At 40.4% G+C, this 15,000-nt stretch overlaps 1 protein-coding gene across 4 annotated transcripts in view; it reads right to left on the reverse strand.

Annotated features, from left to right (window-relative positions):
• LOC122813204 (voltage-dependent R-type calcium channel subunit alpha-1E-like) overlaps positions 1-15,000 on the reverse strand; it is a 4,399,719-nt gene that overhangs the window by 1,278,784 nt on the left and 3,105,935 nt on the right. For all 4 annotated transcript variants that reach the window (XM_044085387.1, XM_044085385.1, XM_044085384.1 and 1 more), the window contains one exon: positions 4,840-4,977. In XM_044085387.1, coding sequence (XP_043941322.1) covers positions 4,840-4,977 — 138 coding nt within the window. The remainder of the gene's footprint in view (positions 1-4,839; positions 4,978-15,000) is intronic.

Consider the following 15,000-nt stretch of genomic DNA (forward strand, 5'->3'; position numbering starts at 1 on the left):
TGCTAGTAGGTCACTCATGCTTTAGCCATAATCTTATCCAGAATCTCTTCTATTAATTCCCCCATGTCAATCAACACCCATAGCTCTAAATACATGGCTCTTTAGGGGTCCACTTGAGGGCCTGGCCTACTTCACACTTAAACTCTTAAAACTTCCTGGAATAATTGGGTAAAATACCAACTTATTAACACTTAACATATAAGTATAATTTCCAGTATAATCAATTCTCACTCCTAAAACACACAGGGCTTTCTGAGGCACAGAGCAGAGGCAGTATAATGTCTGCATAATCTGCCAATTTAGCCCGCCCAGCTGGAAGGGTAATTGCACATATATGTCCATGGCTAAACCAGTGCTGTAAGGCAAATGTTATAAAGCCAAATCAAAAAAAAAATTTGAAGAGTCTGTTAAGGATGTCAAAAGTTGAATAGATTCTCATACGAGTATGGTAATCAAAAAAAACAGACTTTTGTGTGTGATGCTGATAAGATCTAAATGCATCCCATTATTTTCATGGGGGCCAGAAAAAAATGGTCCCACTGAATTCAATCATATGTTTTCTCTGCATCTAACAAAATAAACAATAAATAATCAATTCAATTCAATGCATGAACAAACACATGATATCTAAAAAATAATAATGAAAAAAAAAACAGGTGAGCATTTTCCTCATTTGGTTAGTGCTGCTGCCTGCACATGGCTAACTGGCCCAAAATGCAAGGACTGGTAACTATTTATGAACTCCACCGGACCCTTTCTCAGTGATAGGAGTCACACTTGGTTAAGCTGTGTAGCCACTAATTTAGTGATGTTCGTTTGTTCACCAGTAATCAGTAAAATTGGCATATACAAAAAAGTTGAGTAGACTCAATTTGAACAAAAGAGTAGTTATTATAGCAATAACCCATGCCTGGGTGTTGGTAATGCTGGATTTACCCATGGTTGGCATGGTTTGGTCACGAGGGCAAAGCCCGAGGGGCCAAACAAAGCCAACCATGGGTAAATCCAGCATTACCCACACCCAGGCGTGGGTTATTGCTATTATACAATGACATTAAGAAAAAAAATAATTACTTTTCTTAAATAATGGCATTGTATAATGCCTCCTTGCTGCCCTTCCGCAGCTGTCTGGTATTCTGCGGCAGTTCTGATGTACTGCGCATGCGTATGCCTACGCAGTACATCAGAGCTGTGGGCAAAAGCAACGGAGAAAGCAAGATCTCCATTGCTTTTTACAAACTGTTTCGCTATGTTAAATGAATTTATCATAGCGAGACAGCTTTAAAATAAGCAATGGAAATCTCCGTTGCTTATTTTAAACCTGTCTCGCTATGTTAAACCCATTTAACATAGCGAGACAGTTTTGAAAAAAAACAACAGAGAAAGCAAGATCTCCGTTGCTTTTTGCAAACTGTTTCGCTATGTTAAATGGTTTATCATAGGGAGACAGCTTTAAAAAAAGAAACAGAGAATCTCGTTTAACATAGCGAGACAGTGTTGCTGTAAGAGTTATAGTAATGGAAGAAGTCTGAGCGACCGGACCTTTTACCATTACTATAACTCGGATTTACAATGTGCACACTGACCAACCAGTGTGCACGTTTTTGAATATTAATGGGGGGTCGTTGTATAATGTTGAGTAATCCCCATATGTTTCCCCTCAAATAAATAACGTGTACATTTTCCACCTGTTGATGAAGCATTACAAAATCTAGTCTTATAAAATGGTACCATTATTGTCTGTTGCAAGGTTTTCCTGAGTAAATGAAAGTCACTTTGAACAGCATAGTGCAGCTGTTAGTAAACCTTGCAGACAACTTCTGTAAGGTGGACATATCATTAGATCAGTGACATCAGGTTAGGACTGGGACAAAGTGTGCTTAGATTACTAGAAGTTACATAGGATGTAGAGTTAATTAAGGCATTAACCAAACAGCAGATATTGGAAAGTCAGGAATGAGTGGGAGGAAGAAAGCCTGGAGATGATATATGAATTATATTACAGCTGAAAAGGCAGCAAGTTTTGTATAAGATTTCATACACTGCAGAGCCTTTTTTGTTGCTACCATACAGCTTACCTGGACAAAGTACTCCACCTAACCAGAAAACCAGCTAAGGGCTAAAACTCAAACAGACCTGCTGAGAGTGTAGATTAGGTGGTTAGCAAATGTGCACTTTGCTGAGTTAACCCTTCAGTGTCTGTTTTACCTCTTTTTTTACAGCAGTGCACAAAGACGTAAAGTACCAGAGGTCAGGTCAAAGGTCACAACTTAATGGGATGTTCATCAAGTTGCTAAAATTGGCTATGCCCATGTACCAACCCTGATTAAGTTATAAACTAAAAGCATATTCTGCAGTTATCAAAACTTGTAACTACATCACCAAGCTCTGCTTCCAATCTGATGTCTCTTACTTTTAATTGTCTGTCCATGACAATTGTGAGTCCCTACTAGGGAACACTACTAACCCATTGTATATAATCACTTTGTTTTTATAATTGTTTGCTAACCTCTGTGTAATCTATGTAAGTTTGTCTTTGTGGAGCTTTTCTCCTGGGCCTCCGCAGAAAATGGACATGTATCCAATCGGACTATCCCGGTAAACAAATGTAAAATAAATAAAAGTGGGTACAAGAAATCACTATGTTAGAATTAATATCTTGCCAAGGCTTTTGACACCATTCCCCACTCTGGAATTATAGATAAACTCACTAAACTAGGTATAAATCCCTATGTCACAAGATGGGTTGCCAACTGGCTCACTGACAGAACCCACACTGTGAAAGTAGCAGACTCCAAATCCGACTTCAGACCAGTGACAAGTGGAGTACCACAGGGTTCAGTCCTGGGTCCCCTCCTGTTTGGTATCTACTTCTCTGAAGTACAGGCTAACACAGAAGGTCTTTGGCTAACGAAGTTCACAGATGACTGCAAACTAGGAAACATAATCAAAACTCCTAACGATGTGGACATCCTACAAAAGGGCCTCACTGAGACAGATGCCTGGTGTCAAAGCCATGGCCTCAAGCTCCATGCCAAAAAGTGCATTGTCATCCCCTTTGGTAAAAATTCTGTACCCATGAACTACAACATAGGCGGTAGTACACTTAACACTGAAAGTGTGATAAGAAACCTTGGGACACAGGTGGACAGTAGTCTCTCCTTTGATAATCACATTGCCACAGTAGTCAGGAAATTTTTCTACATGGCACACCTCATCACAAAAGGTTTCTCATCCAGAAAAAAAGAGGTCATTGTTCCCCTCTACTTATCACTCATTAGATCCATTATAGAGTACAACGTCCCTTTTGATATGTACCTCACAAGACATCTACAACAACTGGAAAGGCCGCAGAAATACCTCACAAAGAGGATTATGGCCTCAAACAGATGACCTACGCAGACCATCTCAAAAAACTCCAGCTTTACTCCATTGCATATCACCTACTCATAGGTGATCTCTGCCTAACATACAAAGCTATGTCAAACCCAGAGCTGTTGAACATGCTCCACTTAAAGAAATCCCAATCCTCCGAGCTACATGCTCTAGGGACCTAAACCTTGTCACCACAATAAACAGAACATGCCAGAGGGACAGATTCCTGTCCCAGAGACTTCCCATACTCTGGAATAAACTACCTATCTATATCAAACAAAGCTCCAAATTAGCACTCTTCAAGAAAAATCTTGATGATTGGATGGGAAATAGGAAATTCACCCCGGGGATCACCTCTGTGTCTCTGCTCGACAGTGGCACAGGAAAATAATTTTCTTGGGTGGCTAAAGCCAGGGTACCTTTATGGCTGGGCTTGTATAGGCCCCAGGGCCAATAGCCTAGTACCTACCTATGAACCTAAGGACTGCAGAAGGCAAGTGTGTTATTTATTTTTTTTTTAGCTTTTTTTTTCTCGTGAGGGCATGAGCCATCCAACAACAGGATGTCATTAGAGAAGGTGTGATGTATTCCTAGTAAACTATAGCTACAGGTGTGACTGTTGGTTATAGGAAAGCATGTATTTCCAATGCATGCCACATTCCCCAGCTACATTTCACAATACTACCTGCGGGCTGTGCCATGGCTTCAGCCTTTTCCTTGCTGCTTCAAATGGCCACAAACCAAGTGTCAGCCATGCAGGGGTAAGTGTTTTCTCCTACCCCCCTAGTACAGACATGCAGTGGCTGGTCACCTTTATCCCTCCCTGCTGGCTCTTCCAGTTTATGGCCAGTAACTTAGCAGAGTTTATTTGACAGAGTTATAAGTTCATCTCTTGTCCACAACATAATGCATTGCTATATAAGGCAGTACACAGCTGAATGTTCAAGAAACTGCTGAAAATGAGGCCAAATACTTTATAGTTAGATTGGTACAATGGAAATGAATTGAAGAACTGAGATATGCCCACAATTGTTTAAAGCTGTCTGCTTTGTCTGCTCACCACTACTGGCATGGACATCATTAGGAGGGTTATAGTATACTGCAAGGCAGATGTGAAAAATATGTTATATATTAAAATAAAATGTTAACAGTGGGTTGGCTAGTATTTCAAAGTTTCAGCTTCAGTACATATTTGCATTGTAAGTAACCAGTACAACAACAGAATGCTATGTGTCTTTGTAACAGCACACAATATGAACAATTTCATATTTTTCAAGATACAGTAACACATTATTAATACAAGGTACTATTATACAGTTAAAGGATATACAAAGTAGATTTGCAGCAAGTTTTCAGTAAAGTATTCAACACCACTGAGAGGACAAGCTGCTACAGCTCTCTGTTAGCCTAATAGGTAAATAAGCAGTTTTGGTTTTATATTTTACAGATTTATATTACACTCACTGTGGCCAGCCTTCCCCTGTAGATACTGTAAAAAGTGTCAGCAGTGCCCAGATGATGTTGTCATAGTGGAAGTCATGGCGTTTCCATTCCCGGTCCTTTACTTCCATCTTGTTTTTGTCATGTTCTACATATTGACCTCTAAGAGATTTGATAAGCATATTTTAATATTCAAAGATAAAAAAATCTCAAAAATATCATGAATCTTTAGATATTTTGAAAAACATCTTAGAGTTAGCCTACAGTGATCTACTCTTCCTATGCAACATAGATTACATTGTTATTTAGATCATGAAGAAATCAACCCAGATCTTTTTTATTCAGTGCACAGGATCAGCCCAAACCTTCCTCTTCCTGCAAAAAGATGGCCCATTTGTTACTCCTTCGGGTGATAGCCAGGCTACACCAATCAGATCAAGAGCCCTCCAGCTCATTCATTCCCTGTCCAGTGACCCTTATCAGCCCATTAATTTCCACACTGGAGATAAGAGCTGGATGTTGAGGAGAGGCACAGTCTGCAGATGCTGTGGGCTGTCCTAACCTCAACCGCCCCATTATAGCTTGTGTAGTACACAGCTGGTTGCTACCAGGAGGTTCATGCATGCTACCATACATTCTAATTCTTGCTGAACAGTTTATAGTTTGCACTTGGCTGCTTGTTGCAGATAATACACCTACACTCCTGCAGGTGTTGTATATGCAGTGACCATACTGCCACCCCCCTGCAGAATAGGGAAATTGGGGTTAGCCACTCAGTCTTGTCTTCACGCACACCAGTCCATCAAGTGTGCATGCCACTAGTCAAACATAGGTTGTCTTGACATAGTCTGGGAGCATATATACATACAACATGGAGCCGGTCCAACCCAAAATGCTTTGTCTGCATGAAAATAACATGCATGTTAGCATTACTGAATATCCATGCATACATTACACTGACTACCATTTTAAATTACTTCACTGGCATGATAAGTCTGACATACATTGCGCCCATTAAACAAGTATTTTCCAAAGGTACGAAAACCATAGTCAGGGTATAGGCAAGTAAACTTAAAATAAGGTATCAAATCACAGTAAATACGGTATCAAATCACAGTCTAGAACCTTATAGAAAAAAATGCATTCTGCAGTATAATGCTGAAAACTTACAACAGGTAATTAAGCCACCATTACTTACATGCATGTGCATATATATAGATAGTGACAGAAAATGGCTTTTTCTTCATTAAAGCTAGTATTCAGTGTGATCACACACACACACACACACACACACACACACACACACACACACACACACACACACACACACACATTTATTTTGGGTCTCTAGTGTCCATCAGCCTGACTGTCTGCTGCTTAGCTGTCCATCCCATGGCTCCGGCCTCTTATCCTGTACTCACTTGATGGAAGGGAAAGGGTTTGGGAAATGTTAGATTTTATCTGTACTACTACCCCACCACCTCAGATTTAGTGGTCCAGGAAGGAGACACAAAGCAGAGCTAGAGCTGGCAGTATCACATACACTGACCAGTATACCAGGGAATTTTCTTAAGTCCTATAGCCCAGTTTACTGCCAATATTACATTTTAGACAGGATGAGCAATGAGGCATGACGCAGGAGGACATGATTTCCCCGGATTCTACAGCAGCACACTATCTTGCCTTCCTGCTTACCTTGCTTGGCAATTGCACTAAAACATGGCTTCCATCAGTTATCAAAGAGATATGTGACATTCCAGAATACATTCCTCCCCCAATCAGGATGGGTACGCCCTTTATCCCTGTCAACTCCATGAGACATCTAAGATGAAAATTGAGCCTAGGTTGTCTGGGTCATTATCAATGTTTTGTCCCACTACACTACTAGGTTAGCCACATGTACATATATTGTACTCTATATGTGCATTCCTAACACCTTAGCTCAGAACTACCAAGATATTTTAAATTAAATGCTGTCAGCATTGTTTTAAATGCTTAATTATTGTTACATTTTGTAAATATCTCTATATAAGTTCTAAATACCATTCTACATATACAACTGTCTATGTCTGTCTACATAAATCAGTTATACATAATTTTCCCAATTTTGTTCAATGTATTTTACCTACAAAAGCTCAGCTTCTCCCCTACCAGACCTAGATAATGGCTCTACTACCTTTACCCAACTGACTCATTCATTGGGGTGGGATCCCTCAGGCTAGGCAAGAATCCTACATTCGATTTGTTCCTGCCTGGGTTGTTTTATTGGCCTATCTGTTTCCTCCTATAATGACTGTCAAGTGTTAGGGAGCCTGCCAGTTTACCGGTTTGTTGTGCTGGCCTTCCCTCCCATGTTGAAGCATTGTCTCCATCCTTGCAGCACATCCATTAGTGAGATCCACTTTATTTATTCATTCGTACATTCATTTGTTTAATTATTTCAGTGTGTTAATGGGGTAAGTGGACTGGGCAAAAGACCCTTTTCACCCAAAACCTATACCCAGGCACACGGGTGAATTACAATAGTAAGTAACAGTTAAATATTGGTTAGGTATAATCCAAAGGAAGGTGCAACTTATACAGGCACCCAGCACATGTTAAATCAATGGTGATTTCCACATGTGGAAATGCATACAAAAATATTCAGCTGTTTGCACTTAAGACTACAGAAATAAGTGTATAATTTATATAGAATTATGAAAGATGAGAAGCAGAAGCCATTTACACATGCACAATTATTTGCAGTTTATGCAATTATTTACATTATGTCAGGTACACAGTACTTCCTTGATGGCCATCTGTCTGGAGTGTTCTCTATATAGTCTCTCAGCTTGCATGAATACACACAGGTAGCAGGTGCTCACGGGCTTATGCTGTGGGTGGAAAGTACAGTTGTGTACACTTACCATAAATGTAGATGTTTGTGTGTATTCACTGTTGCAGTCCTCAGATATGGGTTATCCTGCTCCCGGTAGCCCTCAGTCGGCCCGAATACCAGAGACCTTGGTATATTACGTCGGCTGCCGCCGGTTGTAAAACTGATGTCAGAACTTCAGGAATAAAGGGAGGTAGCCAATGCCATTTCCTCAGTTATTCTTGCCTTAACTATCAGGAGCCCCCAAAAGAAGGCTAACCCAGGAAGGTAGCACCCCAGACACGTCATACAAAAAATAAAACTATATAGTCTGTGTCTTAGGAAAAAAAGGGGGAATGGAGGGTGGGAAACCAGGACAGCAACAGTGAATACACTCGAACATCTACATTTTATTTATTTATTTATTTATTTGTTTGCAGTTGTTTAACCAGGATAGTCCATTGGGCCAAAAGAACCCGTTTTCAATGGAGTCCTGGGGAGAAAAGCTCCACATAACGATTATACAGAGATTAAGTTCTACATACAGATTATACAAAGATAATGTTCCACACATAGTTTACATGAGGATTATAAAGAAAAACATTCTATAATTTCTGGTTAAACGTTAGAAGTAGTATATATGTGTTTTTTTAGTAAAAATTACTAGGTACAAATAAGGAGTTGTATGCTAGAAGCAAGCAGGAATTTGCTGGCTGGGAATTGAGAAAAAGGAAGGAGGAAAAGAGTTGGGAGTAGAGAGTAGGTTATGAGGGGTGTGAACAGGAGCATTCCCATGAGGATGTTAGATGGGAGTGTAGTGATTTTTTAAAATATGAGAGGCTAGCAATTGTACGAATTGAGGGGGGGGGGGGAGTTCCATAGGCGTGCTAGTGAGAAGGACAGGAGGTTGTGTCCTGGAGGGTGTAGGGGTCTATAAACTTCTATGAGGTTTTGATTGTTAGATCTTAGAAGTCTTTGTGTTTGATGCATTTTGAAGGTAGATGAGAGAGAGGGACAGAGGGATGGCTGGAATATGAGTTTATGTGCATAGGTGAGCTGAGTGTAGGAGAGGTAGTTGGGAAGCTCTAGCCAGTTGAGTTTGTGGAGAGGTACACAGTGATGGGTAGATGATTTGTTACTGGTGGCGAATCTAGCTATTTTGTTGTAACAAGAGGACAGTTTGGTTTTCAGAGAAGATTGTAGGTTAGTTAGAAGAGGAGCACCATAGAGAAGGGAGGGAAGGAGAAATGTGGTAGAGAGAGTAATTCTGGTAGTTGAGGTGAGGAACCGATTGTGACAGTAGAGCATGCCTAGTTTTTGGTGTTTTTTTTTTTTATATTTAGTAGTAGATGGGAGTTGAATTTGAGCTTGTCATCGATTTGGACCCCTAACAGTTTGGCTTCAGATACCAGCTCAAGAGATGTGTTATTTTGGCTGGTTATGGAGAATAAATTTCTATCAAGGTTATTAGTTTTGGAGGGAGTAAATATCATAAGTTTAGTTTTAGCAGCATTGAGAGCAAGATGGTTATCTTTCATCCATTGTTCTGTGGTGGAGAAGGCATCTTGAGTGAGTTTTAAAAGAGTTGGGATGGATGAGGCAGCACAGATGATTGTGGAGTCATCTGCGTATTGAATAATGTTTGCAAGGGGGGATAGAGCGGAAAAAGTCATTAATGAAAATGTTGAAGAGGAGGGGGCCCAAAATAGAACCTTGTGGGACACCTGTAGGGGTGTTGAGGAAGGATGAGGTGGCTTTTTTCCATTTGACGGCTTGTTGCCTATTGGAGAGATAGCTAGAAAACCAACAGAGGGAAGAGGTAGAAAGGTTTAGGTTAGATAGTTTAGTAAGAAGTAGGTTATGAGAGATAGTGTCGAAGGCTTTAGAGAGATCGAGGAGGATGGTAGATACAGTGAGGCCGGAATCTCTAGCTTTATTCACAGTTTCAAGGAAGGATAGGAGGGCAGTCATAGTACTATGATGGGGTCTGAATCCATGCTGTCTAGGAGTTAGTAGATTGTTGTCTAGGAGATGGGGAAGAAGTTGAAGATGGATACATTTCTCTAGGACTTTTGAAATGGGTGAAAGGATGGCGATGGGACGGAAGTTGGTAATATTAGTATTGGTTCCACCTTTATGCAGTGGAATGATGTAGGCTTTTTTCCATATTTGAGGAACAATACTTTTTTGGATTGAGTGGTTAATTAGAATACTGATAGGGAGGGCAATGGCTTCAGCAGCTATGCTGAGGAAGTATGAGGGAATGTTATCAGGTAAGTGTACACAACTGTACTATGTTCTTCATGTTTCACTGTTGCAGTCCTCACATATGGGTTGATTCCCAAAGCCCGGGAAAAAGACAAAGGGGGGAGGAAGGATCACAGATTAAGAGTTGGTAAGAAGGCCCTGCAAAACTGCAGAGGCAAAACCAGCCCTGGATTTAGAAAACAAAGGTAGATTGTAATGCTTTGTGAAAGTATGGACAGAAGACCAAGTAGCTGCTTCTAGAATATCCTTAGTAGGCACACCTCTCAGTAAGGCTGCAGAGGTAGAGGCAGCTCTAGTGGAATGGGTCCTAATACCCTGAGGGGGAACCTTCCCATGCTGCAGGTAACAAAAGTGAATATAATGAGCAATCCATTTGGAGATGGTTTGTTTTGAAATAGCTTTACCCTGAGCCCCAGGAACAAAACTAACCAATAACTGTTCAGATTGTCTAAAGGATTTAGTCCTCTCTAAGTAAAATCTCAGCTGTCTATGCACATCAAGAGAGTGCAGAATCCTTTTCCCTTTATTATGGGGATTGCGGAAAAATGTAGGAAGGTGAATAGACTGGTTAAGGGTTAAACTGGAAACTACCTTAGGCATAAAGGAGGGATTAGTTCTCAAGAAACCCGATCTGAGTAAAAAATAATGAAAGGTTCTACTGCCATTAAGGCTTGCAGCTCTGATACCCTTCTAGATGAAGTAATGGCTAAAAGGAAAGCAGTCTTCCAGGATAGAAACTTCAAATCTGCAGAGGCAGCTGGTTCAAAGGGAGGTAGAGTAAGTTCTTCCAGGTCAAAATTAAGATCCCAAGCAGGAGTAGGAGCTCTTCTGGGAGGTCTAAGATTACTAGCTCCCCTCAGGAACTGTTTCATCAAGGAGTGAGAAGAAATGGGTTGCTCAAAAGAACAATGAGCTGCGATTGCTAAAGTGTGAATTTTGATTGAAGAAAAGGAAAGTCCACCATTAAGCAGTCCTGCTAGGTAGCCAAGAATGAGTGAAAGAGAAGGATGAGAAGAGTCTTCTCCTTTAGCCAGCATCCAAGAGCAAAATCTGTTCCATTTATTTGCATCGGATTTTCTGGTGCTAGGCCTCCTGGCCTCATGAAACTAGGCTATTAGATGTAAGCCCATGGATGCTGCTATGGACCATAGTCTCATGCTTTGTCTGCACAAGGGGTAAGAGTGAGTCCCCCCTTTCTTGTTGATGTACCACATGACTGTGGTATTGTCTGTCCTGATCAGCAGAGTGCCAGGGAAGAGTAGGTCCTTGAAAGCCAGCAAGGCCTGCTGCACTACCATAAATTTTTTTAAGTTTATGTATAGATGAATCTGCTGGGTGGTCCAAGTCCCCTGTATGCCCCTGCCTTCAAGGTGATCCCCCCATGCAACATCTGAGGCATCTGTGGTGAGAGTCTGGCTGGCAGGCAGTGCGCGGTAAGGCAGACCCTTGTTCTGAGAACAGGCTGTTGCCCACCAGAGGAACTCCATTTGTAGACAGGGAATCAGGGGAAGAATCAAGTCTAAGTCCTGTGTGTGTTGACACCAAAGATTCTTGAGGTACCATTGAAGTTTTCTCATATGCAGCCATGCATTTGGGATCATCAAAATACATAAAGCCATGAACCCCAGTGCTTGCAGGAATTGCCTTGCAGAGAGCAGGGTCATGCTTGCCAAGTTCATGAAGTAAGCCGAAAAGTCTTCTTGCTTCTTTTGAGGGTGGAATACCATCTGGGTGGCTGTATTCAAACTCACTGCCAGGATAAAAATCTCCCTTGTTGGAACCAACTTTGACTTCTTTTCATTGAGAGTGTAACCCAAAGAGGTGAGAATGTTCTTCACAGAATCCAAATCCTTTTCTAGTTGCTCTGGGGAGTTTGCTTGAATGAGACAGTCCTCCAGGTAAGGATACATTTGAATGTTTCTCTGTCTGCAAAAAGCAATGGCTGGAGCCAGGCACTTTGTAAAAACTCTGGGAGCAGTAGATAAGCAAAAGGGCAATACAGAGAATTGAAAGTGCTGCTCCCCAGCCCTGAAGCAAAGGAACTGCCTGCTACTTGCTCTTATTGGGATGTGCAGATAAGTCTCCTTGCGATCCAAAGTTAACAGCCATGAATCCTTGCCCAGCAGTGGTAGTAACTGTTGAAGGGTGAGCATCTTGAATTTGGGAATCACCAGAAAAGTGTTAAGAATAAACAGATCCAGAATAGGGCGCCAGGTGCCCCCATTCTTTGGTAACAGGAAAAGTCTTGAATAAAAACCTAGGCCTGCCTGATATGCAAGAACTTGCTCTATAGCCCCCATAGTCAGTAGAGAGGATCCCCAACGTGGTACTTATCTGAAGGCATCTTCAACTCGGTAGTCGTAAAGCAAAACGAAAGTAAATGGCTGACCGGCACTAGTGCAAATTGCATCTGCTTCGGGCTCCCCAGCAAGAAAGACTGAGGAAATGGCGTCAGCTGCCTCCCTTTATACCTGACTTTCTGACATCAGTTTTACAACCGGCGGCGGCAGACGTCATATACCAAGGACTCTGGTATTCGAGCCGACTGAGGGCTACCGTGAGCCAGATACCTCATATGTGAGGACTGCAACAGTGAAACATCACCTGGTGCGCCTGATCACTGACACCCAAGTGGCAACCCAGAGCAGTATGTGTTTTTTATACACACACACACTCACACGCATACACAGACATATATATATATATATATATATATATATATATATATATATATATATATATATATATATAGACACACACACACACACACACACACACACACACACACACACACACACACACACACACACACACACACACACACACACACACACACACACACAAAATCACAAACACATACACATGTATATGTGTATATGTACTGGAGCACATTATTTACTTGTATACTAAACAGGTAAGACTATAGCTCTTACCTGTCCATGATTATGCAGAATGTCTCTGATTTTTTTCTCATATGTTTGGTCTATTTCTTGTAACAGTTGTGTTTTTTTTGGCAAATCTTTGAGGACTGCAGTTACTAAATAATGACAAATATCTGAGTTTTAGACTTTATAACATTCAGAAAATGTATTCTAATGCAAAACATATTTTCTGGTAACTTTCTAAGTAGATAACAGCACTATTTAAAATGTATACTTAACACTGGACTTTTGCCACTCAGTTTCTTGGCTTTGTCCCTACTTCTAGGGTTAAGTGTTAATAGAAACAAATCTTTGTTTCCAGAGGTAACGTGGTAGTTTTCTGGTCTGAATGAGCGACTTGCTCTGAGTGAAGCCCCAAACATATAGAGACAGTATCTGTGGCTGATTTGGGATTTTGTTTGAATATTGGGGAAGCCACATATCATGAGACTCTTCAAATGAAAAGTGAGTACTCAGTGGCTTTGTGTTTAGCTAAATACCTTGCTCTCAGGCCCAAGTACAACTGTGCATTGCTATATGGATAAAAAGTCCCCCAAGTATACTGCTTGTCCATTTATTCCTTTCCATTGTTTTATTTTTGGTGCTTTTATCTTATTTTATCACTCTAAGATATTTTAACTGGAGTTTCTAAATACATTGTATCCTGCAAACCTAGTGGAAGTGAGAATGGTTACTTTATTTGTTATGCAAATTACATGTGAATTGGGTGTCCAGATTGTTTGACCTGATGTACCTATTTTTCTCATAAATGACTGAGAATTACAGTTAGTCAAAAATGCCAGGTATTAGTTTTATACTTCTTAGCTTTCAGAAAATGCATGCTGATGCAAAACCTATTGTTCTATTAACCTTTTTAAAGTAAATTGGAGTAATATTTAAGAAAAAACGTTCTGGTTTGGGAATCAATCCCCTGATTATTTTCACATTTGTCCAACATTCTTGGCCAGAAAAGTTGAGAGGTATGCTTGCATCAGGAAAGGTTAATATTTTATCAACCTTGGAAGTTCCATTGTTGAATCTGACTTAAATGCAGTTTTTCTTTAATCTCTTAAGATACTAGCTGGCTTGCAGAATGTATTCAGAGCATGGATTTGATGAACCATTCATTAAATGGAATAAAGTAAGCCACCATGTAACTGTACGATCATCATGGTTAATCCCAGTGTGCCCAAATTATCACACACACAGTATGTTGGTAGAATCTGGAATAAGCTTCAAAAATACACACTTCTCTCTCATCTACACAACTCTTTAAAAAAACCTCAGACATTACCTAAAGACAGAATTATTCACAAAATTTACTTTCTTTAAATTAATTGTTTGTTTGTTTCTTTCTTTCTTTGCTTATTTTTGTTGGTGTAAGGGCCAGCTGGGCAGACCCGATTTATAGTAATGCTTCATGGAGGAAATCTCCATACATTTAAGGTCTAACAAGAAAAAGTAAAATCCATGCTTCAAAACCATCAAGCAGCCCCAGAATAACGGACAGCCACAGTGCAAAAGTTATCCAGGCAGCTATGAGTATTTTTTTTTTCTTACCCTAACCTCTCCACTGGTAGTTGACATGCATGCCCATATCTACAAAGGCCTATTACACGATAGCGGTGATTATGTCTTGGAGGTAGGGCTAGTGGTTAGACATATCTTGGCAAAGGCAGGTGTGTATTCCCTGGCTATACACTGCAAAGTGCCCACTTATATTTTCAAGAAAGTACTCACATTGCATAGGGATTATCTTCCTCATTCCAGGAAGGGTCTTCTAATGCCAGCTACTCAGTACTGTCCAACCTAGTGTGCGTCACAAGCTCCTGATTTGCTAGCCAATCCAAGATTATATAGACTGCAGTTATGGATCTGTCATTGTGTACCAATGAGCTGATAATAAACATTAAATAAAGAAAAGTCCTATAAAAAATTAAAAATACTGCATCTATGAGTCTTGTCAATATCCCTAGGTGCATCTTAAATAGCATGAAGCATAATTTAACCACCCCTTAACTATACTGTTCAGTTTTAGCCTACATACAGGTTTTGTACCAAGTGAATGGAGAATAACTAGTCATTTTCTTGCATAAGGGAGGACCTTCCACAGACTTAGGTAATTACAAACCCATAAATCTG

This window comes from Protopterus annectens, chromosome 10.part0 (genome assembly GCF_019279795.1).
Source record: "Protopterus annectens isolate FY-2018-M chromosome 10.part0, PAN1.0, whole genome shotgun sequence".
Lineage (NCBI taxonomy): Eukaryota > Metazoa > Chordata > Ceratodontiformes > Protopteridae > Protopterus > Protopterus annectens.